The 26891-nt window shown below is 50.0% G+C and overlaps 2 protein-coding genes across 2 annotated transcripts; one reads left to right on the forward strand and one right to left on the reverse strand.

Annotated features, from left to right (window-relative positions):
* Nucleotides 1–12699: 12699 nt before the first annotated feature.
* MTO1 (mitochondrial tRNA translation optimization 1) lies at nucleotides 12700–20843 on the reverse strand. The gene is made up of 12 exons (XM_086482491.1): nucleotides 20630–20843; nucleotides 20206–20405; nucleotides 19623–19740; nucleotides 18253–18542; nucleotides 16904–17016; nucleotides 16575–16765; nucleotides 16116–16246; nucleotides 15445–15649; nucleotides 15193–15364; nucleotides 14356–14474; nucleotides 13703–13860; nucleotides 12700–13524 (listed from the first exon to the last, which is right to left on the reverse strand). Exons 1-12 carry the CDS (start codon nucleotides 20841–20843, stop codon nucleotides 13321–13323), a joined length of 2115 nt encoding a protein of 704 aa, XP_086338617.1. The 3' UTR covers nucleotides 12700–13320.
* A 520-nt stretch (nucleotides 20844–21363) lies between these two features.
* On the forward strand, nucleotides 21364–26680 carry CGAS (cyclic GMP-AMP synthase). Its single transcript, XM_086461467.1, has 5 exons — nucleotides 21364–21909; nucleotides 22825–23047; nucleotides 23855–24100; nucleotides 25446–25548; nucleotides 26333–26680. Exons 1-5 carry the CDS (start codon nucleotides 21364–21366, stop codon nucleotides 26673–26675), a joined length of 1461 nt encoding a protein of 486 aa, XP_086317593.1. The 3' UTR covers nucleotides 26676–26680.
* Nucleotides 26681–26891: the final 211 nt, after the last annotated feature.

A 26891-nucleotide genomic window follows, 5' to 3' on the forward strand; every position in this document is an offset into this window, starting at 1 on the left:
ACAGAGGTCAAGGCCCAGGCGCTGTGTATGGTGACTACACGATGGTGAGTCAGGGAGCCTCTGGTGGGAATCCACATCTGTCTCCTCCCTCAGAGTCACACATGCAGGGTTAAGCCTACACGGCAGTTTAGAAATAAAAGAGACAAAAGCATAATTTTGTTTCCCTAAAGCATCCCTGTCATTGAAACAATAGATCAAGAATCAATCATTTTTCTCTGCCTTTTTTGTAATAGCAATCGCAGAGCAAGTCTCCCATCTTCCAGCTGACTGTTCTGGCCACCACTAACTTTCAGCAGAAGAGGGGAAGGACACATTTTACTTCTCACTAGCCCCGTGGAGCCATGGCAAGAGATGGAAACAAACACCTGGAAGGACTCCAAGCAGCACAGGCCACAGTTTGTGGGGAAGCACAGAGAGCACCTCTCTGGTGGAAATGGCAGCTCCTAGGGGAGAACAGGTTCCTCCTGCATCCACTAAATGGGGTCTTGAGATGTCAGTGGGTGGGGGAGCACAACCTGTGAGGTGCGGGCATCAAAGCTGATAAACCCCAAGCGTCTAAAATGACAGCAAGTGCAGATTGTTACTTACCAAAATGCAAGCCCAATACTCAACTAGGAAGCCCCATCTGTGCTTGCAACGGCCAGCAAAGGGGCAGACTAAGGAAAGCCATTTAGCATAGCCACTGCTGCACCATTGCAAACTTTCCAGCAGCACTGAGGCCATCAAAGATTGGGTGGTGACAGCTTTTAGTGTCTCCTAGCGTAAAACGTCTTCCCATCTTCCCTCTTGTTCTCATCTTCCAGGCAGAAATAAAGAAAAATAAAGAAACTGGGCAGTCCAAGTACCACACAAAATGAAAGCTAGAATAGGAAAGGAAGATAACAGTTGTCTGGTACGAGACAGAATGGTACACATCCGAGGAAAATTACATTAGGGAAAATTGCTGATCACCAGACCTGTGTTCTGCAGTAGGGAAAAAAAAAAGAAAGACTCACATTGAAACAGGAAACACAAAGACCCTTGGTATGTGCAACAAGTCAGGCCAACTTCACCATGCATCCTACCCTCCCTGCTTGCCTGGTCATAGTAAGGATTGCAGGAGGACGAAGTGCAATTCTTTACTGCACAGCCAAGGAAAAGCAAGCACACATCCATGTTAAAGGCAGGTTCCTCTGGTTTTGCCTTTCCCATCCTCTTGCCCTTAGCAAGACCACAGAACCTGTAAGGGTCTAAGCTCACTTTGTCTTCACATGAAAACCAAACCTTGAGCCTTGTAACAAATGCCTCGGTGGAGTTAGAAAGCAGATGGCATGATGTCTGCATCCTATCTGCCCATGTTATTTACAGCAGATTATTTAGCCTTTGTGTCTTAACAAAACAAATAATTACTTGTAGCTATGATTTCTTTTCATGTTAAAAAGCCTTCTAGAACAAGAACTGTTCAACAAGTACAAGATGTTGCGGCAAGCCCTGCATACATGAAACTAATACCTGAGGAACAGCCAGTCCTCAAACTTGTGCACATGCCAGGTTTTCCATTTCAGCAAATGTGGACATCATTAACCCACATATGTGAACAGAGGACACCCTGTCTTAACAAGGGAGCTCACCAGTGGCCAAAGACCCACTTCACACTGAAATACAGAGAGCAGTTGTTAACAAAAGAAAGCCATGTGCCTATGCACTTCTGACTTCAATTTCCCCTGGAGTTAACTCTCTCCAAAAAATATTCTGCATCTTCTTCATCTACACCATCATCGGCATGTAGATGAGGGGCCTCGTGCAAGAGCTGCACCATCACCACTCATCGCCTGCCCCCCCCCCCCCCCCCCGGTGCAAGGGGCTGCGAGGAGGTCTCACAGCCCCCAACCCCCCCGCCCCCCCATCCCTTCCTCCCCAGACCTTCGGGAAGGTGGCACTGCAAGACGGGACCCATATCAACAGCAACAACTTCCAGACCTTCTCCCAGGCCATGCTGCTGCTCTGCAGGTGGGGCCGGAGGGGGCCCTATGGCATCTTGGGGGTGGTCTCTGGGCTTCCTATGGGATCCAGGTGGGAGCCTCTGGGGTCCCTGCAGGCTCCTTATGGGATCTGGGGAATCTCTTCAGGGTCTTTACTGGGTCCCTGTGGAGTTCTTACAGAACCCCCTTGGGGTATATGGGTCACTACATGGTTCCAATAGAATCCCTATGGGGTCTCTACATGGGTGTGTGGCATTCCCACAGAGTCCCTATGGCATCCAGAGCTCCCTGTGGGGTTCCTATAGGGTCCTCCGAGTTCCTGCAGGGTTTCTCTATAGAGCATCTGTACCACATCTATAGGGGAGGCCTGGCAGGAGACCACACCAGGGGTTTGGGGGGTTCTGCAGGGGCCCCATAACGTCGTGCTGGGCGTGTGGGGCACAGGTGTGCCATGGGGGAGGCCTGGCAGGAGATCATGCTGGTCAGACTGCTGGGCAAGCACTGTGACCCTGAGTCAGACACCTGCAGTTGACCTGCAGCAGCAACTTCCCCATCACCTACTTCATCAGCTTCTTCATTCTCTCAGCCTTCCTGGTGAGCCCCACAGTGCCACTGCCCACAGCACCACTACCTCACGGTGCCACGGCCTCACAGTGCCACAGCCTGCCTCCCTGGTGGGCCCCCGAAACACCACTCAGCCCCTAGCAACAGCAACAGTGCTGCCCCATAGCAGGAGCCCTTGGGGGAGCTCCCACCTCCCCACCCCAGATCATCAACCTCTTTGTGGCCGTGATCATGGACAATTTTGACTACTGGGCACACAACTAGTCCATCCTGGGCCCCCACCACCTGGTCTGAGTACAACCCTGCTGCCAGGTCTGCCACCATCACCCCCTCCCAGCTGGGAGAACACAGGCGCCCAGACCCCCCATGACCCCCACCACCACTCCACCCCAAGCGGTGACGCTGCCCAGACACCTGAGTTCACCCCCCCCACACACACACGCCCAGCACTTGGTGGGCATGAACATACCCCTCAACTCGGATGGGACTGTGACCTTCAACACCAGCCTCTTAGCCCTGTCTGCACCTCCCTTGAGATCAAGATGGAAGGCTGGGAAACGGGGTGGGGGGGGACGACAAAGGCCTGGGTCCCCCACGGGACAGCGGGGTGTGAGAGTCAGGGCGGGGGTAACCCCAATTCCTTGCTGTGTGTCGTGTCGTCGTCCCCCCCAGGCCGAGCTGCAGGCGCTGGGCCCCGCGATGAGGCGGGCGCCGGGCTGCGGCCTGGAGGGCGAAGACACCCCTGCAGCCAGCGCCCGGGAGCTGCTGACCGACGCCGTAAGCCCCGCCTCAGACCACGCCCACAGGTCACACCCCACCGCGAAGGCCACGCCCACCAACAAGCACCACCCCTCTGCCCGCAGGCCCCCAGACCCTCTGCGAGCTCCGCCGGTTCCTGTGTCCCGTTACCCCCACCCCCGTTAGCGGGGTTTACCTCAAAAAAGGGAGGGTTTGCCTCATTAAAAAAAAAAAAGAAAGAGAGGGTTTTCCTCAAAAAAAGGACTTCTACCTCAGGAAAAGAGTTATTTACCTCGCGGGGGCGGGGTAGTGGAGTGTGTCCTCAAAAAACTTTTCCTCAGGAAGTGGAATATTTATGTCAAAGGAAGGTTTGTCCTCAGAAAAAAGGAGGGTTTTTTCCTCCAAAAAAAAGGAGCCGTTTACCTCCAAAAAAAAAAAAAAAAAAAAAAAAAAAAAAATTAGGAAGGATTTTACCTTCTCAAAGGAGAGTTTTACCTCAGGAAAAGAAGTATTTACATGGGGGGGTGCGGTGGGGTGGGGGTGTCCACAAAATAATGGAGGGTTTTTTCTTAAAAAAGGAGGGTTTTCCCTGGGGGAAAAAAAAAATCCCAAAACATATGTACCTCACAGAGGGGGATTGTACATCAGGAAAAAGGATTTTTTTACCCCAGAAAAGGTCATTTACCTTACAGAGGATGTTTTTACCAGAGGAAATAGTATTTTTTTACCTCAGTGAAGGGGTTTTTACCTCAGAAAAGGGGATTTTACCTCAGCAAAGGTAAATTTTACCTCACAGAGGGGCGTTTTACCTCAAGAAAGACAGTTCTACCTCAAAAAAAGGGGGGTATTTACCTCGGGGAGGGGGATTTTACCTAATGGACCAGAGTTTTACCTCAGGGAGAGGGATTTTTTACCTCAGAAAAGGTAAATTTTACCTCACAGAGGAGGGTTTTACTGCAGGAAAGAGTATTTTTTACCTTAGGGAAGGGGATTTTACTTCAGGAAAAGTAGATTTTACCTCAGGGAAGAGATTTTTACCTCAGGGGAGGGTGGGGGGAGGGAATCGTTCCAGGCTCATCTCAGCGGAGGAACCATCTAAATACCTTTTAGCCTTCAAAGTTTGATAATAATTTAAAAAAAAATCATAATACAATAAAAGAAAGTGCCTCATCCCCGCCCTGCTACAAAGAGCCATGAGACTGTTAGTGTCGAGAGTGGGGTGGGGCAGGCTCCATATCTGCCACTGCCACCCCCCCCCAATCCTATAAAAAACCCAGAGGGGAGGGGCTGGCCCGGTGCTGTTTGGGCTCCTCTCTCGATTTGGGGGGACTGCTGTGCCCCTGTCTGTGTGTGTGTCCCCCCGCCAGGGCTTAAAGATACAAAAGAAATCTAAATAATTACATCGGAGGGGGGCAGCCCCCACAGTCTGGGGGGGTTGGGGGGCCCCAGGGTGCAGGGGGGCCACACACAACACCCCCAATCCCTCCCTGCTGCCAGTAAGCATGTCCGTCAAAGCTGGGGTCTCTACGTCATGAGTCCTGGGGGGGGTGGAGGGGTGTGTTGGGGAGGGGACCCCATAGCTGCACCCTGAAACCCCATGGAGAGCACCCCTGGTTGTGAGGGTGCCTTGCCGTGCATGCCATAACCCTCAACCCATAACCCACACCCCTCCGCCTGCAGAGTTTAAAGCCAGCAAGAAGCAGAAAGGCCAGATGAAGATCCTGCCCAGGAAGGAAGGGCAAACTTGAGGGCAAGAAGCCACAAGACCCCATCTCTGAGCCCCCCGGGGAAGAGGAGGGTTTCCTGGAGGGTCCCATGCTGGAGTTTGTGGCCACAGTGAGCATGCTGTGGAAAGCAGATGCTCTCACCACCTCACCGGAGCTGAAGCCCAAGAGAAGGGAGGGGATGGCCTTCCCCCCACCCGGCAGCCTGTCCGTGCTGCCTCTGCTCCAGCCTGGCCCTCTTGGCTCTGTGCGTGCGCTGGCTCCTCTCCTGTGCCCAGGGCGAGCTGGCAGCGTGGCCGAGGGGCTGGACCTGATCCATGCCATGCTGCCCCTCTGCGCCGCTGTGGCTACCCGCTTTACTGCCATGCTGCGAGACAAGCTGTGGGGCAGCTCTGTCACCTGATGCAGATCCCTGACGGGTACTGCCGGAGCAGTGCAGGTTCCTGTGCCTCGGGGCCACCCACTCCAGCACCTATTTCTCCAGCTTCACCTTGTTGACCCGCTGCCAGAAACACGCCAGTGTGTCCCGTGTGGCCAGGGCCAGAGGCAGGGAGGCAGCCCAGCCTGCCCACATGCCTCCGTTGTGTGGATGATGAAGACAAGAGACGCTGGAATCCCACCATTGGCTGTGAAAACAGGGGGTGGGTGACTCAGGTCAGTTTAAGATATATAAAATAGTTTAACTGAAAAGCTCTGAAGACTCCTAGGCATCCGTAGGGAAGGCACTTTTCTGGTCACACCGTTCTAGCACACTGGGGTTCAGCACAGCTTAGGTATTTCAACATCTCCTTCAGTTTCTGTGCAAGTGATACCCACTGACTGCCCAGTCCTGAACTTCTCCACTTGCAAATAATGCAAAGAAAATGGCTCCAAACAGGTTAATAGAAGCAGCAATATAGAAAACAGTCTGCCATTCTCCCACAGTATTCTGTCAAAAGGGAGAAAGAAAAAAAAAGATGCAGTCAATTTGCAGCTCCACACTGAAGAAAAAGTAATTTTAAAACCAACACTACGTGCCTTGCCTATTTAAATGCAAATGCTATTCAGCAGGATTTCATAGCAACACAAAAGCACTATAAACAGAAAAGATCAAATCATCAGCAGAGTCACCTTCAGTTTAATAACACAGCTCACACAGATCGTCCCATCAGAAGTGCGTTAGACTGCCTGCATCAGTCGATCATCTGAGATGCAGAACCTTTGTATCAAAGCTCACGTTTGCACGAAGGCTACACAAACTCACAGAGGGTGTCACTGTAAGAGGAAACACTCACTACCTTGCTTTCCAGCCAGGTGATCCAAGAGCTGAAGGGCTCTGCCCTACACAGTAAAGCTATTAATGACTATTACGTGGATATTCCAGAATCATAAGCTTTTTAGCCCAAACACGGTAGCTACCTTCACTCAGATTTCAAGAGGAATCCTCTGAACTCTGGTATTCAAGAAAGGCCTCAAGACATGGGTAGCAAAGAACTGTGGTTTCTTTGGTTTGGGTTTGTGGTTTTTTTTTTTTTTTCTTCTTTCCTTTTCTAATAAAGAAGAAATATATGTAGTTGTCAAAGGCCTTTTTTTAATCCTTTTTTATTTTTTTTAGTTCCAGATGACTACTGGAACAACAATACCAGCACAACGAATTAGGATGGGGGGAAAAAACTCAACCCAAACAAACAAACAAAAAAGTTCCACTTGCAAAGATGTCTGGAAGAACTGACTTGGTTGGATTCGTGTATTCATGAATATTTTCATGTTGTTATTATTAAGGAAATCATTGGGGTGATCACCAACTCCAAAAATTCAACTGTATCAATAAACTTACTCCTCCCATCTTCCTTTCTTAAAAGATTTTAGAATAATTCATACCATTGGTTTAGGAAAAAAAACAAACCAATCAAAGAACTCCTGGCTCCCTTTTCCTACTCCAAATCACCCTTTGACTAAAGCACCTCGGAAGTGAAATCCAGCACTGTTCAAGTTAGGTGTCTTGTGAAAGTAACACAGCTTAGAATGTCCCAGCCCTGCAATGTTCATCCAAAGGGATGCACTGTCAAACCCACACATTTGAATCTCGTTTCTCACTCATCTGACAAATGCTGATGTTACAACTCAAGACCTCACGTGAGAGACTGCTTTTAAGAAAACAAGTAAAAACTCGCCTTAATTTGCTAAAATAGTACCACAATTGTCTCCCTCAGTTGGCATTTTAATAGTTTTACTGCAATAAAAACATATTCATTTTATTCCTAGAGAATATATGGGGTGAGTCACAAAGTTTTCAGGTCCTACACAGGTCTTCGCTTTTACCTGATCGGAACCAGAAGAACAAAGGCTAGGAATTCAGTCATTCACAGCAATGGAACTGTACAACATGCGTGTGTAACCCAGATTTCATTTACTGACTGCAGACTTGAGAAGACAGAATTTCCCCTCAACGGGAATAACAACATAACCACTGCAAAACCAGCAAGCAGACTTACATCACGAGTGAGGTTCTTGGCAATAACTGGCCCCACCATTCCTGGGATAGTAGCAAAAGAATTTGTGATCCCAAGGAGAATTCCAGCATACCTGCAAGAGAAATTGTTAACGCTGCTTATTAACTTATCCTCCTTAGCAGTCGTGGAAACAATTTTGCCTACCCTGATCACAAAGGCCTCATCTTGAGCACACAAATTTAAACCCAAAAGTTCCACTGGGAATGGCTTCCTTTTAGCGCGGCAACTGACAGACAACTTGGCACATGCATTTTTAGGGTCAGGGTTTAGTGGTGGACTTGGCAGGGTTAGGTTAACGGTTGGGCTCGCTGACAGAGTGCTGTTTGGCAACAGCAGCGTTGGTTCAGATATTGTTGCTAAAAAGCACCTGCCAAGGCGGGGGCACCACAGGTGAGGATGGACATCCCCCCTGGCGCTGCAGGGCGTCTGTTCCACCGACCCGAGCTCGGGGCGCTGCGGCAGCCCTTCCTTCAGCTTCCTGTGGGCCAAGGCCAGTGGGAAACAGGTCTGACTGCCCCAACTCTGCCGGTTGCCATTCCTGCAGCGCCTTTCTGAGGCTTCCCCTTCCACCAACCTGTTGCTGTGTCGCACACATGGGCACGCGGACGCACCAGCAGCCATAAACGTGCTGGGAAAAGCTGGTAACTTGCTTAATACCCGAGTGTCAGCACCTCATCTCTAGGCAATTAAAGATCTCTCTCACAGGAGTGGTGCAACAGCGAAAGATCATGTTTGAAACTGTACCACAAGCGCAGACTTGTGAGAGAGACTGAAGTAGGAGCCAGGCGTTCTACAGCAGAGCTCGGCCTTCCAACCACCAGAGCACAGATCCCTGCGGTTCAGATTTTCAGGGTGGATTGGCTGGCTGAAGAATCACACCAAATACTAATGGTTGCATTTACCACAGGAGAAAGGAGCTGTCTCCCAGGGATCATTTTAGGCTGTTTAGCAAACTGAAATTATGTCTTCACTGATTTTTAACATAACAGAAATAGAATTTCATCTCTAAAGAGAGATGCATAGCCTTGACCTTTTTTTTTACCAAAACAGGAGAATTCAACCATACAGCGTTGTTATAAAAGGCTGTGACACGTGTGTCCAGTCCAATGATACTAAAGAAACATGCATTTCTTCCCGAGAAAGAGAAGCAGTTGTCTAGCCTACTAGTTGATTTTTTTTTCTTGAAAGCCAACGCTACACATCAGTTTAAGGCATGGCAACATATTTTAGACTGAGCTCCAACGCCTTAATTACAACAACACATATTTCTTACAAAAGTAGCACGCAGCCTTCTTCTCTCGGAAAGCGTGTGAGAGTTAATAGGCCTTTATGAAGCTGAATGCCAAAGTGTCAAAGCTTCCCTTCGGCAGACAAGCACATATAGCAAAACTCCATCAAAAGCCTTTAAGCAGAACCAAACGCATTTTGCCTTCAGCTTGTAGCGGAAGCACTACCATACTGCTGACACCCACCGTCAAAACTAAACAGAGTTTAGTAGTTTCCCTGGTTACCAAAGATCTTTGGCAATCGGTTGCTAGCTAAAGGCCTCTGGTAAGGCCCCGTATTCTTGACAGAGGTTGCATTCTGGATAAGGCTCGCTGCTGGGTGCAGATAACTGCTGTGACACTCCCTCAGCACAGCGGAGACTCCCGTAAGAAATGGGAAAGCGAAAAGCAACACGCCTGTAGATCAAGACTAGCAGTAAGCTGTTGGTCAGGTTCTTGTGGCACAGCAGGGACAAACAAATACAAATCAGTTGGCAGAGCAGTTAGGCAGTAAAATCAAGAGTACAAAACAGATACGTCAAGTGTTCAGTGCGTAACAGAGCCACGGGGATATTGCGAGGGCTCATGGTAACAGCAATATTAAAAAGCGTCATCATGGCAACATATTGATGTACCTATAAAGAGTTTGAATAGAATATGTTTTCCCCACAAGACCATTCTTCTCTCCCTCCCATCCCTGACCCCTTCCAATTCAATTCACTGATGGAATAATAAATACATGATAGAAACCAAAACCACATAGCAAATATTGTTTTTCCTTCAGTGTCAGTGTTTTCATTCACTTTTTCCTGTGATTATAATCATTATTTCTTTGGTATAACGCAAGTTTTAGTAGCAACAAGGGACCCTTTGCTATTCTAGTCAGCATACTTTTAACCAATTAAAATAGACATTTAATGCACTTTGAATCTGCTTTGAATCTCTTCTGGTTATTTGGATGTCTTTCAGTAAACAAAAAAATAAAACAATCAAGGTCTGGGTAAACTCTTAACAGAGGTTTCCTTCCCAATGTTATGCAGACCCCATTTTCATATTTCTGCAATTATGTCAAGCATGTCCTTGAAATAGTGAATGTCTGCCTTGGCCATTTCATCCAACAAAGTTCAGACAGTCACAGAAAGTTAAGTGGGGGCAAGGGGTGTATGTGAAAAGACTGGTTTTCCCTCGTCTTAGATGTTTTTGTATTTCTGCATTTGAAGAACTTTTTTTTTCTATGACCTTTGTTACAAGGACCTGCCCTTTTCCTTCCCTGTTTCCATTTGGACAGATTTACCCTGAATTAAAGCATGCATGTTCTGAACAGGGAATTGCTGATTTCAGTAAAAGAACATCCACCCTGACCACGTTCCCATTCAGGATTTTTCCCAGATATGCAGTTGAAGTCCTGGGGAAGGTTCCACTGGGAGCTAGGGACCCAACCAGCAGCTGGTGGCACAGCAGGACCATATACACAGCATGGCTGTGGCAATGAGAGCAACAACAAACATGGTCTGGGTGGCTGACAGCAGCCAGGCCCCCGCAGGTCAGCCCATGCCTGATCTCCATGTGCATGGGGGCACCAGTGCTGTTGGCAAGGCCTCTGCGCCAGCTTCTCCAGGCAGGGATGGGGGCCAGGGCGCTGGGGACAAGCCGGTGATGCACATCAAGTGCTACCCCAATGGGAAGTCATGTGGATGCAGCATGAGGCTGTTGTGGAGCATCTGGCCGTCCTGTCCACCAAGACAGAGCCTCTGGAGAAGCTGGAGAGGAGCTGCCTGGCCTGCACCAGACACAGCTTGGCCCAGCTCAGGACAGCCACCCTGCAGGGGAACAGCGGGAGCTGGCACAAAGCATGGATGCGGTGCCAGCAGCAAGAACACCTGCAGCACCTCAGGATGCTGACTCTCCCTTGGCTGGAGAGCCTCAGGGAGAGGCCAGCACAGCCCCTCTTGTCCCAGCAGCGTGCGAGGATGGAGAACACTTGGCTTCTCCCATGTCTGGAGACCATCAAGTAGAGGCCAGCACAGCCATTGTCTCCCCAGCAGCACGTGAGGATGAAGTGGCTTCTTCACTGCCTCAAGACCCTCCGACAGACACTGGCAGACCCCACCTTGACGCAGCAGCAGACAACAAAGGAGATGCAGCAGCTTTTCCCTTGGCTTGAGACCCTCAGCACCAGGTGATCCAGGCATGTGGCCGGGCATCCCGAGGCGCTGGAGGCAGTCACAGCGCCCAGGGTGCTTGTGGCAGGGAGACATCTGGTGCTCTCCATGTCATCCCACTGATATCCCCTCCCTCCCCTGTCTGTGCTCTTGCTCTCCCTGTGCAGGTGGCCTCTAGGCACAGGCACGATGCACAGCCCTCCCACTCCACAGGTTTTCCTGCCCCCAGGCCTTGCAAGCCACAGAGAGCTACCTCCTGTCACGGCCCTGTGCAGTGCACTCGGGGACAGCTTGGGCACAGCTGACACCCTGTGCCAGGTCACCAGGCTGCTCTTCTAGCTGGAGTGCCCCAGCTACACCCAGGTAAGTCTGGCAGGGAGGGAAGGGACCATGGGGTGAACTCAGCTGATCCCCAAGGCCACAGGCTTCATGCCGGCACTTTGGTTTGCAGCTTTTCCTGGAGGAGATGGAGTCCTGCCTGCAGAGAGACAAGAGCAGTGACAATTCCTACTTGCTGCTGCAGCAAACCTGCCTCCTGCTCCACAGCCAGCTGTGCTGCGTCAACCACCAGATAAGGCTCCTAAAAGTCCTTTTCTGCCTCAGAAGTAGTGTCAGAGGGCAAAAGGAGGCTGTAGCAGCTCTGTTTCGCTATCTCAAAGCCTCTTGCTAGGGGCCTTGGGCATGGGGACACTCTGGACCATGAATGGTGACTCTTTCTCCCTCTGCAGATTGAAGAGCGTCTGGCCCTGTTGCTGGAGGTGCTCTAGAACCCAGCTCTGCAAAAAGCCACGAAGGTCGGGTAGCTGCTGCAAAGCCCATGTCCTTCAGCTGCTGGCCATCCACCTGAGCCCCCCTGCCCACCTCTCGCTTGAGCTCCGACAGATCTTTGTGCGAGTCGTCAGGGGATGTGACCAAGACTACTCTTGTTGAAGCCCAGAAGCTTTTCTGCAGCATCATCCTCCTGCTGATGGGCAGCAATGACCTACGGATCGTGAGTCTAAAGCTGTTCCATACAGCCAAAAGCTGGTGACAGGGAGACACCTTCAAGTGGGCAGATGATGCCCCAAAGCAAGGTGTAAGCTCTGCCCATCCTCCTGCTGCATGACAGGGTCTGTGTCAACAAAAAGGACTTGCTCCGACTCTTCTCTGGACAGAAAAGGAACTGCTTACCCAGCAAATAAGACAGAGAGAAGTCCAGGATCATGACTTCAAAATGATAGCTACAGATATGGTTTACAGCTGGACTCAATGATCTTAAGGGTCTTTTGCAACCTGAATGATTCCCTGGTTTAACTACAGCAAAACTTGTTCCCAAGCCTGTGTGCCCACTCAGTTCAGAGGATGTTCAGAAAAGAGACTGCCCTCAGAGACCCCTGCCTAAGTCAGGCAAGGGCCCAGCAGGTGTGCATCAACAGCTTGTATTTAGTGTTCCTTGATGGCGCACGACAAATGGACTGCCCAAAGTGTATCTCGTTCAGACGCAAGCTGTATCGCCGTCAGTTGCAGGACCAGTGCTGACGAGAAACGCCTCCTCCTGCTCCCCTGGACTGTCAAGGCACCCACCCCCCAGCACCTTGGTCTGTCCGTCACCACACCGCCCCAAGCTGAGATTTCTGGGACAGGTTCCAACACCCCCAGCCCCTTCCTCAGCACCCTGGCCTAGGCAGTGAGTCTCGCTCCAGCTGCCTTCACCAGCTCTGTAGCGAATCTCGCCCCACCTTACCTGTGTGAACTGTGACTCAGAGAACTGCCATGGTTCTGCTGAAAGCCAAGTGACAACCACGTTCTTCAGCGAGTTTCAAGACAAGCTTTATTTATTTTAAAGGAGAACCCCCTCCCCCAGTATACTATGTTTACATTCAATCCGTCTCCTACTTAAGTTCACACATTTGTGCGGCACACATTTTCATAGCCAAGTGTTTCCTCTTGGCTGACGTCACAGAAACATCAGGCTGTGCGTAGCCTCTGCACAGCTATGAACACAAGCACTGAAGTCAATGGAACACATTTTCCAGCTCAAATCCTCTTGCGCTGCCACGGGTTCAGCACGGTAACATTTCTTACTCATTTCGTAAGAGCAAAACACTGACCTTTCCAAGGTGCTTTAGAACAGATTTTGACTATCTGACATCTTTCAAATGAATGGAATTTTAGAAGCAATTGCCCCGTCTTTTCATTTGGATCGATCGGCAAAAATCACAGGCTGTATTTAGGTTCCTGAGCATTTACTTAAGGTTTGCGCATTCCTCTTCTTTGTTCTACTCAATGACACTGCCATAGGACACAATGACAGCTGCTTTGGATCCACAGCCAGCATGGGTTTATCTGTGAAGGGGCTCGTGAGCACAGCTGATCTCACCACAGTCCTCTGGCAGGAGGGGTAACCCTTCCCTACAAAGGTGTTTGAATGCAGGTTAAAGAGGGCTCCTCTTCAGAGAAGTGCTGAAATCTGTCTTTAGGAAGTTGGTTTCCTCCGAGTACAGTTCCCGTGGTAAATTCTTGCCCGTTTGCGGTAAAGCTTGTAGCTTCTCTGCCTTCTGGTGATTGGTTTTCACAAACCGTAGCAAGTTAACGATAGCAGCTGGGGTAATTCCCGGGATGCGGCTGAGTGCACCAATCTGCGTGTGGGAACAGGAACAAGTTAACCAAAACCAAACCTACACACTGGAGCTAGTTAGAAACCAGATCACAACTGTGGGTGTTCCTTTCCCTGATTCTCCTCACCCCCAATGTCCCTTGGGAAGACACAGAAGGGATTTCATTGCGGCTCAACCTTGCTGTGGCCCAGTATCTTACCGTCCGGGGACGGCTGGAGTCCAGTTTCTCCCGCACCTCTGCTGAGAGCGATGCATCAATGGCAAAGTAATCTAGGTCCTCTGGCAGTTGGAGGGCTTCATCACGACGCACTTCTTCTATTTCCTGCTGTTGATTGACCACACACCACTCGTAAGCAGCTGTGACGGAAGATCAGGGAAACAAGATGACCAGACACAGATGTTCATGTGAAAAAGGTCACTTGCAGGAATTCTTGGAAGCAGAATGAGCAATTCCACCGAGATGGTCAAAAAGCTCCTAAGGAAGTTCCCAGCCTCACAGACTAAAGAGCCTAATTCACATCACTACTTTGGAAGAAGTCACATTCTTGAACTTGTTACAAGAATCAAGATACGGTTGGCTTTTCCTCTCATCCCAGGAAAGGATGGTTTATTTGACAGAGCAGTAATAAGGAAAAACCAGGAGCAAACAGGGCTAACTGATGTCACCCCCCCAAAATGAAACACAGGTGCTTGCACAGGGCTGTGGCCTATGGGGAAATGCCCATGCTCTGGTAACTGTTTCATTTCACTAAACAGCAACACGAAACACCCCTGGACGGCGGGATTGTCTCTCCCCTTACTGAACAAAACACACGCAGATCCCACTGAGAGATTATAACACTTGCACTCTACCTTCTATTTTCAGTCTCTCCGCCAGCTCTCTCCATTGGGCAAGCCTTCCCAGGGGCTCTGGGATAGCCCTTCCCAGAATCTCCATGTTGGCCTCCGGATACTGAAGGATGTCAAAGGCACTGTGGAGAACAAGGGTAAGTTTTTATGGGAGGAAGAAGTCACTAGCATAAGGCACATTTACAGCTGTTCCCAGCTCAAACTTGCCAAGATCTGAGCATAAGCCAGAACAACTGCAGAGCCAAGCTCACCTCTCTGCTATCTCCTCCCAGTACACAGAAGAGCTGTTAAAACTCTTCAAGAGCAGCACTTTATGAAAAATGAACATCAAGAGAGAAGGGACACGGTAAGGGCGTCAAGGGGAACATTTCACGCTGAGTCAGCCAGGGCTCAGTCATGGATTTAAAACAACAGAAAAGGCGAGCGAAAGGATGGATAAGGGAAGCAGGGGCCATTGTGTACAGGAACAGCTGCCCTCTGACACTAGCCTGAAATCAATCGCTGCTTTATCAGGCTTTCAGCAAAGCGGCAACCCACTGCAAAGCTGTCACCACTTGGTGACACTCTCAGTAAGGACAGCAAGAACTGACTGGGCCAGTGGAGTGCCCCCTTCTTTTGGGAGGCTATGTCAGCACCAGGAAACAAAGTGGCATAGTAAAAACACCAATGTTCCACTTATTCTATAGGCAAACATCAGATGTCTGTCCCTTGAAGGCAATAAAGCTGGAATCTTGGAGGACTGACTGCTTCAGGAAGGACGGACAAATGCTGTGAAACCACTAGCCAGATGTCCTAAAGCAAGCGTAGGTCAGGCCAGAAATCTTCGGCTGTAACCTCTACCTGACAGGCGACCTTCGACTGCTACTGATAGGAACTTCTGGTATTAACTGGGACCATTTGGATATGCTGAACTGAAGGGATTTCAGTGTTGCAATTCCATCCTCTAAAGCAGCTCTCATCTTAACTGCTTGTTCGTATCGCTGCTGTGACACACACCCAGCTTCCTCAAAACCTGCAGAGACAGATGGCATATGAGACAAAGGTCTACGCCAGGCAGGGCTGCTCTCTGCCCGAGCCACCGTAACAAAATACCTCTGTGGGTGAGCCTGGCATCAGCATTGTCAGGCCGGAGGGACATGCGGAACTCCACGCGGCTGGTGAACATCCGGTATGGCTCGTTGGTGCCCAGAGTGGTCAGGTCATCGATCAGGACACCAACGTAGCCTTCGGTGCGACTGACAATGAAAGGGGGTTTGCCATGAACTCGTAGGCAAGCATTGATCCCAGCAATCACACCCTAGGCAGACAGAAAACGGAACAAAACACATTTATTGGTCTCTTCATGGCTAAAACATGAGCACATCTGCCTCCAAAGACTGATGTGTCAAACTGTACTGTGGAAAACGCAATAGTCTGTGCTAGTAATCTAGGCAGTTTTGGGTGATATTATGAGCGCCTGAAGGCTTCTTGGCCCCTGCTGACGTGACTAGAGACAATTCCCACATGTTCTTAATTATACCCATTGCACAGTCTCCACACTGAAACATTTGACAGTGCTTCCAATTACTTTTGTTACTGCAATCTCAGAAACAACAACTGTAGATACTAAAAGTAAAAATATCTCGGCAAGTCTGGAATCAGGGTGAGCGACGAAAGAACATCTCCTTAGCACAAGGTGGGCTTAGCAAGTCTGTGTACCAAAGAGAAATGCCGAGGCAATATCCCTTTCCAGATGCTGAGTATACACGCCCAGATTCACCCACCTGAGCTGCAGCTTCTTCATAGCCTGTAGTGCCATTTATCTGGCCTGCAAAGAAGAGGCGCTGAACAAGATGAGACTCCAGAGAAGCAGTCAGTTGACGGGGATCTAAAAAATCATATTGCACCCCATAGCCTACAACAAACGACAAGACAGATCTTATGGGAGGGATTTTGAAGGTCCCTGTTTATCAGCAAAGGCAATCAGTGGAGCAGAATGTGTCGGGCTGATGGTTGGACTTGATGATCTTAGAGGTCCTTTCCAACCTTAACGATTCTATGATTCTAATAAGGTTATCAACTTTGATTTACGATTTAAGAACAACCATGGAAAAATCCCTGAATCCAAGAATTAATTTTGTTTCTCAGTTCCTTTGTTTTGCTACACTCTATAAACAAAATCTGGGTTTTATTAACTGGTAACCAATATGACAAATAGATGTAAAACCCTTCACACCCCTCACCTGGCTGTAACATCTTGGCTTTTTCCAAGCCTGGGATGGATTTGATCACTTGCTCCTGCAGCTCAGCTGGCAGCGTCATCGACAGGCCTTGAGGGTAAATGACATTGGACTCCAAGCCTTCGGGCTCCAGCCACACCTGATGTTCTCGGTTCGGGAAGCGCAGAACCTTTGATTCAAGAGAGGGACAGTACCTGCAACAGCAAACAGCCATGAGCACCACCTCACAGGGAGAAAAGGTAACTTTCCAGAAGCAAAGCAGAAAGTCCCACAGTTCCAGACAGACTGACAGCTCGTGCCTTTGAGAGCCCTGCACAATGCCATACACTTACCGCGGGCCCCTTGTTGTCTCCTTTACATGGTTGTTCAGGTGGAGGTTATCATGGATAATTTGCTGGGCTTTCAGCGTAGTGCGGGTCAGGTGACACGAGAGCTGATCTTCTGGCTGAAAGAGGCCAAAGCTCACTAAGTTAATCCAGTCACAACACTGTACTCTTACTGAACAACTCTGAGGGCCTTCAAGGGCTTTTTCCATGACTGCTGGCTCTCACTTCCTGGAGAGGTGGGTAGTGCTGTCGTACCCACTGTACAGACAGAACATGAGCAATCGGAGAGCTTGAGCAACACGCCCCAAACCAGACCAAGAACAGAACAGAACTTGGGAGTCCAGAATTCAAGTTCTATCCTATACATTGTGTTCCTAATTACAGGATGGATATTCCTATTAAAGCACCGCATTGTATCACAGGATTCAAATTAGCCACAGGAATTCAAAGCTCTGAAGTAAGAGGAGTAAGCATTGACCTCACAGCTAACAGCCAATTAAAGAGTTCAGTAAAGAAGAAAATCTCTCAAAACCTTGCCAATTAACATGGAAAACTCAAAGTTTGGAAAAAAAAAAAACCCACGTCAAATATTTCACCAATTCTTCTGAAAAAAAAAAAGAGTCAACAGACTCATATTCAAAACAGTAATAATGTTGCACCTCAACTCCTTAAAACTTTTCCTACACGTACCAAGGACTCCAAGTGATACTACTTTCGCCCCCACCCCAATTGTAATAGGTTATTGCAATTCCAATATGCTCTGGGGCAAATTAACTCCCAATACTTAATTCTGTGCTGTTTCACTACGCTATGAAAAAACACCATCCATTTTCCAAGATTTTCTTTGCAAAACTGAGGGCTTTTTCTGCTTTTAAGTTACTGTTAACATGCCACCTCTGAGTTCTGTGGATAACTCCATCCTTTCTCCTTCCTAGTCAACACTATTAATGACCTCTAATTTCAACATTTTAACCTTATTCTAGAGATGGGGTAACAAGCAAGACATCATAAATCTCCACAATACAGGTCTAATACTGGAAGTATTTTGTAAACCACCCGTGTAACCACCACATGAAGAATACTACTGACAATATTATATTTCATGCAATTCTGACTCCAAAAGTAAAGAAAGTTGGTTCTCAAGTTGAGAAGTGAGAGGAAAAAGGTACTTGCTTTCAAAAGAAAAGAAGGAATTCCTCCCTTTGCACTGAGAGTCCTCAGAAATGTAACACCTCCAGCATGAACACAGCCCAGCTCCCTTTCCCGGCCATCAACTCCCTGGCTGATTCTGAGCACGACCCTCCCAGCACCGCTCCCCACCTGGCTCTAGGTGCATTTGACGGGTGCTATCCCACCTTGATCCACACGGCCTCGCTGAGGAAGCTGAATGGCACCGGGGGATTGTCAGCTCCATGTTCCTCCAGACCACTGAAGTCAATTGTATCTTTGGCAAGTCGGGGCGGCGTCCCGGTCTTCAGCCTGCCCACAGCAAACCCCAGCTTCTCCAGAGTCTGAGCCAGCCCGATGGCTGGCTGGTCCCCCAGCCGCCCAGCCGGGTGCATCTCCAGTCCGATGAGGACCATACCCCTCAGAAAGGTACCGGTGGTCAGGATAACACTCCCAGCATGTACTGTGCTCCCATCCCCTGAAACAGCACGTTTTCACAGATACACACATTTTAGCATCAACAAAGCCCCAGTATTCTGGTGCTTCTGTCTAAAACTACAGTAACAATGTTCACTGAGGGCTTATCTATCCTTTTTTATTTAAAATCAGCATTGCAATAATAAAAGCATTAATAGGAATAACTCCGATAAGCAGCACGTAGTTATTCCTATATTTTCCTTATTCCTAAGCATGTTACCCCTAACACAGCAAGCGCGCTCCTGGAAAAAGTTCCTATCCAGCCCTTGATTTCAGAAAGCTTGTTTACTGGAACAGCAAGGGGCAATAAAGCCTGAGCCTGCTACTAGTGGGATACCACCGTCCCGTAACGCCGGCAGCGTAGGCCATTTACCAAGTAAAATCTCAAAACACGGCATAAAATGCAGTATCGCTAGCCTGAAGAAAATCAGGCTTACGTAATCTCCCAACATCCTATTGCTCCAGGTGTGTTTTCCATTGTATTACACACACTAACCTCGTTTGGTTCACACTCAGCCTAAATCACCTCTATTGGCTAATTCAGCTGTCATAGAATCACAGAATAGTTTGAGTTGGAAGGGACCTTTAGAGGCCAACCAGTCCAACCCCCCTGCAGTGAGCAGGGACATCTTTAGCTGGATCAGGCTGCTCAGAGCCCCATCCAACCTGACCTGGAATGCTCCCAGGAATGGGGCTTCTACCACCTCTGTGAGCAGCCTGTGCCACGGTTTCACCACCCTCACTGTAAAAAACGTCTCCCTTATATCCAGTCTAAATCTGCCCTCTTTTGGTTTAAAACCATTCCTCCTTGCCCTATCACAACAGGCTGTGCTAAAAAGTCCCTCCCCACCTTTCCTGTAGGCCCCCTTTAAGCACTGGAAGGCCGCTATAAGGTCTCCCTGGAGCCTTCTCTTCTCGAGGCTGAACAACCCCAACTCTCTCAGCCTGTCCTCATAGGGGAGGTGCTCCAGCCCCCCGATTGTTTTTATGCCCTCGCTTTCTCACTGATCACTCCAAAATGTTTACCCCAAAGGCTGCTCTTAGTGTAGAGTAACTGAAGGTGCTTACTACTAGCACATACCCAGAATGACTCCTGTGACCTGGCATTTCCCAGGACGGTCTGGTTCTGGCTCTGTCAAGAGAAGATCCTCCACAGATGCCTCATGAACTGTCAACAACGGTGTGTTAAGGATTTCCTTCTGTCATGAGAGGAGTTACTGCAAAGATCTAGGAAGTTATGAGACATATGGGCAGTCCCAACCCCTGATGATTTCCAAAACAGCTATCACCCTTTTCCACCCTCACCAGGTCACTTGGCAGACACTCTGTTACTGTACTATCCTGATCCATCAAGCAGGATTTTTCATTCACAGGTAAGAATTTAGGCTCAGAAGAAACTATTTGGTCACGAAGCTTGACCCATATATAAAATGCTAGAGAATTTTTTAAACTATGCTGAGCTCTAACAACTTACTCCACATTAAAGCCCCAAATAGAAAGGTACCTAGCCACACCGGCACTACCGTTCCTAAGCTGCTGCTCCCGAACCCCTCCGGTGCCGCCGAACCCCTCCGCCTCAGCCGCGCCGAGTCCCTGCAGACGCCGTCCCCTCTCTCACAAAGCCACGCTGAGGGAAGGGGCGCGCCGCCGCCGCCCGCTCTCACCTGCATGTTCTCCTTGTAGCGGCCGCGGTCGATCTGGGCGCGGAGCCCCCACACCGCCGGGCCCTTGCAGCGGTTCAGCACTTTGTAGTGCACCCCGGAGCGGTCGCAGACCCGGCCGCACAGCCCGTCCAGCGCGTCCACCTCTCTCATGAGGTGCCCCTTCCCGATGCCACCGAAGGAGGGGTTGCAGGACATCTCCCCTGGGGAGGCGACACACGGACACCCCTCATCACCGCTGCCCAAAGCTCCCGCAACTTCCCCGGCTCAGTGCCGCTCCCCCCGCTGGGGAGACCCGAGACGCCGCCGGCGAACGGGCCCAGCCCGGCCGGCAGCGGGAGGCCCGGCCGGCTCCCCGCGGTACCGTCCTCCCTCCGCCCGCGGCCGAGACTGGCCCCGACCCGACCCGGGCACCCTCCAGCGGTACCGATGGTGCTGATCCTGTGAGTGAGTAGCAGCGTGCGGGCCCCGCCGCGAGCGGCCGCTGCCGCCGCCTCCGTCCCCGCATGGCCCCCACCGATCACCACCACCTCGTAGCGCGGTGCCGGTGCCGCCGCCCCGACCTCACTGCCCGTCCGGCGGTGCCCGGGGCGCGGCGCTGCGGGCAGCGCCAGGCGGCGCCAGCTGCTGCGCAGCAACATGGCGCCGGCGGCAGCAACAGCGACGGCCCGCCCGGCCGCGGCTAGCGGCCTGCGGGCGGAACCGGAACCGGGGGACGGGCACGCCGCCACCTCCCGCCTGCTCAGGGACGGGAAAGGCGGAGCCGTTTGCCCCTGAGGCAGGGTTGCCGCTCGGCCGCTCAGCCGGGAGCAGCCCCGGTGGGCGGTGCCTGCTGCCGGGGGCCCGGCCCACCGCCCCGCGGGTGGGTGGGGCCGCCCGGGAGCGGGAAAACGCTGCCAAGAGATTGGAGGGAGGCGGGCGGCCGCGCCCCCGGGATGTCCTGGTTGTTCTTGTCGGAGCTTTCCCGCGCCCGCGCCGTCGGGCAGAACCGGGCAGCGCAGGGGAGCGCGGGCAGCTCCGCGCCCTCGCCCGGCGAGGGTTTCGTTTCCTCGGCGGAGGCGCGCTGCCTGGAAGAGGAACTTGGCTGAAGCGAGAGGCGGGAACCCCCCTTCCGCGGGGCCGCGCTCGCCGCCCTGCGGGTCCGGAGAAGAAACGGAGGCTATGGACGGCGCCGGCGGCAGAGGGGAGCGGGGCAAGCGCGGGGCGCGGCCCGCAGCCTCGCGGGGCCGGGGCGCGGCGAGGGGCGCAGCCCGCAGACCCTCGCGGGGCCACGGCGCAGGCGGGAGCCCGGACGGCGCCGCCGCCACCCCCCGGTCGCCGCAGAGGGACGGATCCACCGCCCGGGGCGGCCGCACGGCGCGGCGAGCCTCCGCCGTCAGGAGCCTGCCGGCGGGCCCGGCAGCGGGCGGCGGAGAGGCGCCCCCCGCTCCTGGGAGTAGGGCACCGGCCGCCAGAACCCCCGCGGCGCGGAGACGAGCGGCGGTGCCCGACGGGGCGGTCGCCGCTCCCGAGGCCGCCCCCGCCGTGGGCACCCTACGCCTCCGGGAGGTGCTGTCGCGGCTCAGCCTGGGCCGCCAGGACGTGTCCGAGGCGTCGGGGCTGGTGAACCAGGTCGTCTCGCACTTAATCCAGGCCATCCGCGGCCAGGACGGCGGCTTCAGCTCCATCGAGCGGTTGGGCGCCGGCAGCTACTACGAGCACGTCAAGGTGGGTGGCGGGGGCGCCGTGCGGGGCTGCTGCCCTCCCGGTGCCGGCAGCGCCTCTGCCGCCGGTGGGGTCCGCCGGGCGGCTCGCAGCCCTGGTGGCGGGCCGGGATCCGCGCTGGAGCCGCCGACGCAGTCGGGCTGGGTGGGAGCGGCGCAGCCCGCGGCGGCAGAAGGAGCCCCGGAGCCCGGCGGGCTAGGGGTGTGTGCGGGGGGGCTGGCACACGCCGGCTCACCGATGCTCCCGCCGCTCGGGAACGGCTGTACACTGGCCCTTCCCGACGGGAAAAGGCCTGAAGGGTTACTACGTTAATTAACAACAATTAATTACAAAATAGCTGACCAGGTGACGTACGTGCATTTGGCAAGAGGCGCTGCCGGAACGCCGGGGCAAGCCCTGCCCTCGCTGAGCGCGCAGGTGAGCCCAGCGCTACGGCAGGACGAGCCGGGTGTAGCGCAGCCTGGAAAGCCCCGCGCCCCTGTTTAGTTTGTATTTTTTTTTTTTTTTTAAAAAGCAGGAGAAACACCAGTCCCATTTTTTTCTGGTTCCAGCTCAATCTGCAACCACCTTCAGGCATAGCAACGCATTTTTTTTTTTTCTCCCTCACAGCCGATTCCTGTGTGCAAAAGAATGACTAAGAGCAGCATTTATATGTTACTTGGAACAGCTTAAGGATCTTGAAACACTCTTAAAAATTAGTAAATTGGAAACCTGGGAAATGAACAATCAGTAAATTGCTCTTCTGCATCTGAATGCACAGCAGTCTTCTAATACAAATCCACAGAAAAAAGCTCATATTTTGCACCCGACACGAGAGGTACACCAAGACAGTTGTAGATAAAACCACAACCGGTATAAAAGCCTAAAGAGAATGAAACCTAAGTTGCACGTTGACTGTGGTGTTGTCGTACTTTGCAGATATCAGAACCAAATGAGTTTGACATCATGCTCGTACTGCCCATTACAAGACTTCAGCTGGATGAATCTGATGACACTGGAGCGTATTATTATCTATCGTTCAAAAGAAATCCAAAAGAAAAGCACTTGTTGAAGTTTTTAGATGAAGATGGAAAATTATCAGCCTTTAAAATGCTTGAAGCACTAAGAGACATTATTAAACGAGAAGTAAAAAACATTAAAAGTAAGTACTGAGAGAACAGGCTTCACCCAAGAGTGCTAAAAATCCAGTTACACTGTGCCTATGCACTGCCTGGGTGTTAATAAAACCTGATCTCCACCCCCCCCCCCCCCCCCCCCGTTTTGCTGTCCCTTCATGGCAATGTAGTACAGCTGTAACCCTCCTGTCCCAGTGTCCCAAGTTTGCTCTTGTGCTAAGAATCACCCCAAGCACCCCAAGAGCTAATAATTCTGTGTGACTAACCCTCTGTTCCACTATGCAATCCTCTTTCCATACGAAAATAACGAGTATGAGGGGTTCTGTTCATGGTTGGTACTCCCTGCGTTACCTGTGTATTTTGGATCCATCTGCCATGTACAAAGGGCCAGTTGCTGAACTGGTAGCGAAAGGGAAGAGCTTTCTTTTATACATTACCTGGTATTTTCTATCAATCCATAGATGAAACCTGTTCCCTTTTAGGGTGCTCTTTTTCCCCACAGCCTTCAGAAATGCTGTGGCCAAATCCCTTCAGTCTCAGCGTTCTCAGCAGTGATGTAGTTCAGGAAACATTGCTCTTTCTGATTCTGTGGACATAGTAAACCAAGCAAACGGAGCAGTTCAAGAAGAGCATTCCTTATTTTTTAGAACTCAACAGCACTCCTCCTTCTTAATGTTTTATTTCAAATCCATATCCTGTTGGATAGAGCCAGTGACCAAACCCAGGTATTTCTTTTGACTGATTATAAATTCCTCTTAAGTAAAAACCTTAGCATTCTTCCAAAAAGAAGTTTTTAACAAAAAAAAAATAATCAATTTCTTCTTTGTTACTAGCTGTGGAAGTAACTGTGAAGAGGAAAAAGGCTGGAAGCCCTGCCATAACTCTTCAGATCAAGAACCCTCCAGCAGAAATATCAGTGGACATCATCCTGACTTTGAAAGTTCAGCAGAGCTGGCCACCCAGCACACAGGACGGGCTCAAAATTGAAGAGTGGCTGGGAAGAAAAGTCAGGGGAGAGTTCAGAAATAAAGCACTTTATTTAGTAGCCAAACAAAACAAAAAAGAAAAGGTTCCACGAGGTACCTCAAATATAGTCTAAGTTACGAAGTATCTTCCCTACAACTGATCACTTGCAAGTGGTATAAAAAGGGCACCCAGATTCTGTTCGGTATTCTGCCTTCAAGGTACAGACCTTGATCTTGTCCTGGATATATCCGCATCAAAAGACAACTGAAATGCCTCTTTAAAACGTCAGATTTGTGACACTGCTTGTCCTGTACTGCAATCCAAAGACAAAACTGCTCTGCCAGGCCGGCCCCCACCCACTCCTAGGCGCGTTAGACTAATCTACCAAGTCAGACACATGGATATGGACCTGCCCTGTGCTAGCACTGTGCTCAACAGCAACATCCGCTCCTTTGCTTTGTAAGAACAAGAAAAAATAATTAAAAGCAGATCTCTAAAAAGGCAGGGAGCACCCCTGTAGGTGGGACTGCACACACGAGTTACGCCCTTCCGCAGAAGTAAGCTGTACTTCTCTAGCAAGACGCGTTACTTCTCACTGAGCTCTGGCACAGCCACAACACGGGGTTTTTTCTCCAGACCACCCTCCTGCCACGCCTACATTAGTTTGCAGAAACATCCCAACTTGTCATTGCATTATGAGAGCGGATGATTTCAGCAAAGAGTTCAGGCAATCTGGTATTTTATTTATTTTTTTTTTTTTAAATTAGAGTGCCCATCTTACCAATGCCACAGAAGTCATTGCTGGGCTATCTCTTCCCGTGCAAGTTAAATGCAAAGAGCCACTGAGCCGAACAGCAGGGGAAACGGTCCAACGGCGTAAGGAACACGCCCATGGCTGCTGGTGTTTTCAACACGGGGCTGAGCTCTGTTAATCCTCGTTTTCAGAAACATCACCAGAAAAACAAATGCTTTAGAACAGTCACCTTACCGGAGACAAACTCGCAAGCCTGTTACTTGCACAAAGAAATCGAAAACGATGGTGAAGGGGTTTTTATTCCAGACGAGACTGGCCACGCAGTCAGGCCAGTAATACAGCCAGAAATCTGAAGGTAGTAGAATTCTAGGAGTAGTGTAATTTCCCAAATCACGTTGAACAAATGCAGGGAAGTTCAGAATTAAGCTTAATTTTAAAGTAAATCCAAACATCCTTAAGAATATAGGTGAAGCAGCTAAATAAATAACTGTCCTATATTAATAACATTCTAATTGTCTCTGTGTGGAACAGCTGGCGAATTAAGGAGGAATTAACTACTTGTAGTCACCGAATGAAGAATATTTTTTTTTTTAAAGTGCAAAGGAATTGCTGATATTTAAAATTAAGTCAATGATAGTGTCTGTCTTTTTCTAGTTACAGACTCAGGTACTTACTGCTTTTAACAATCTTGTGCTCCACTTCAGGGAATACCTGGCGACTCTCTTTCTCGCACATCGAGAAGGCCATGCTGAACAACCACGGCAAGTCAAAGACGTGCTGTGAATCTGACGGGCTGAAGTGCTGCAGGTTCGTACTTCATGAAGTATTAGTAAAGTAAAATTGCTTTGAGCCTGCATGAGCCAGGCCGGCACTGTCTGGCACTGTTTCAGTTTAAGAACTTGATCTAATTACTTGTAACAGGGGGCAAGAATAAGACCTTTAGGCACCGTTGTTCTACAGCAGTGCAACACCTGCCTTGTGCTGACTCAGCGAGAAGTGGAACCATCACAAGTGCAGGTTTACACTCCAGGCTTGCCTCTGAAAGGAAAAAGATGCGACTTGTTAAATAATCTTTCCCAAACTCGGTCCTGTTTAGAAGAGCCAGTTTAGCAGTCCGACGGCTCAGCTTTGTGAGCAAAATTACACTTTGTACCATGGCAATTTCTTAAACGACTGTGAGAAAAGCACTGCTGAATGGACGGACAAATGTGATTTTTCACTCCAGTAAAAACTGGTTTCCACATTTCTCCAAAGAGAAAGAACCAAACGCACAGGAGGAACACGACCTCCTTAATGGCAAACCAACTTCATTTACTTAATTACACCTCGTACAAAGTCACGAGAGAACTAATGCATAAATTCTTTGCCTTTGCTTTATGAACATCATCAGGCACGCTATGCCCCTACCTAGCGGGGCATTAAACTCCCTCCACCTCTTCCCCTCGTGGCGTGCCACAGGAAGGCAGCAGCATTTCCTTTCCTGGAGTAAGAACATTTTTATTACTTTCATGAATAGTGTGTCTTTAAATATCTAAAATACGTATTTAGAAATATGTAGAAGGTACCTAATCAATTCTTATTTATTCAACAGGAAAGGTTGTCTTAAGCTTCTGAAGTATCTTCTAGAGCAACTCAAGATGAAATACCCAAAAGAGCTGGACAAATTCTGTTCATATCATGTCAAAACTGCTTTTTTCCACTCCTGCGTCATGTGGCCAAATGACACAGACTGGCACGTGGGAGACCTGGATCACTGCTTTCAGAAATACCTGGGATATTTTCTGGATTGCCTGCAAAAGTCTGAGCTGCCACACTTCTTTATTCCCCGATACAACTTGCTCAGTCTGGAAGACAAAGCGAGCTGTGTTTTCCTTTCAAGACAAATAAACTATCAGTTGAACAACAGATTCCCAATATTTCAGGAAAGGTATTAAAAACATTGTTTACAGTAACTATCTGATCGTGTCAGTTTGCATATTTAAAACCAGAAGTTCTGCACCTTAAGTTATTCCTCAGTAGTCTGATACCACAAACCCCAAAACAAAACCAAGAACACTACGAGAAAATTGCACGCTTCAGTCACACTGCTTAGCCACAACCCTTAAAAGAAACAGGATGTTTTAAGTAATATTTATCTTGCCTATCCAAAT

Source organism: Leptosomus discolor, chromosome 2, assembly GCF_034619465.1.
Source record: "Leptosomus discolor isolate bLepDis1 chromosome 2, bLepDis1.hap2, whole genome shotgun sequence".
NCBI classification, from domain to species: Eukaryota; Metazoa; Chordata; class Aves; order Leptosomiformes; family Leptosomidae; genus Leptosomus; species Leptosomus discolor.

What these genes read in the sequence shown, in the direction of transcription:
- MTO1 (XM_086482491.1), bottom strand. Translation starts at nt 20,843, where the DNA reads ATGTTGCTGCGCAGCAGCTGGCGCCGCCTGGCGCTGCCCGCAGCGCCG. An exon ending in TCACAGGATCAGCACCATCG is followed by an intron (nt 20,406 to 20,629) that starts GTACCGCTGGAG and finishes TCGCCTCCCCAG; the next exon opens with GGGAGATGTCCTGCAACCCC. An exon ending in TGCCAGGCTCACCCACAGAG is followed by an intron (nt 15,365 to 15,444) that starts GTATTTTGTTAC and finishes CTGTCTCTGCAG; the next exon opens with GTTTTGAGGAAGCTGGGTGT.
- CGAS (XM_086461467.1), top strand. Translation starts at nt 21,364, where the DNA reads ATGGACGGCGCCGGCGGCAGAGGGGAGCGGGGCAAGCGCGGGGCGCGG. An exon ending in AAAAGAAAAGGTTCCACGAG is followed by an intron (nt 24,101 to 25,445) that starts GTACCTCAAATA and finishes GCTCCACTTCAG; the next exon opens with GGAATACCTGGCGACTCTCT. An exon ending in GACGGGCTGAAGTGCTGCAG is followed by an intron (nt 25,549 to 26,332) that starts GTTCGTACTTCA and finishes TTTATTCAACAG; the next exon opens with GAAAGGTTGTCTTAAGCTTC.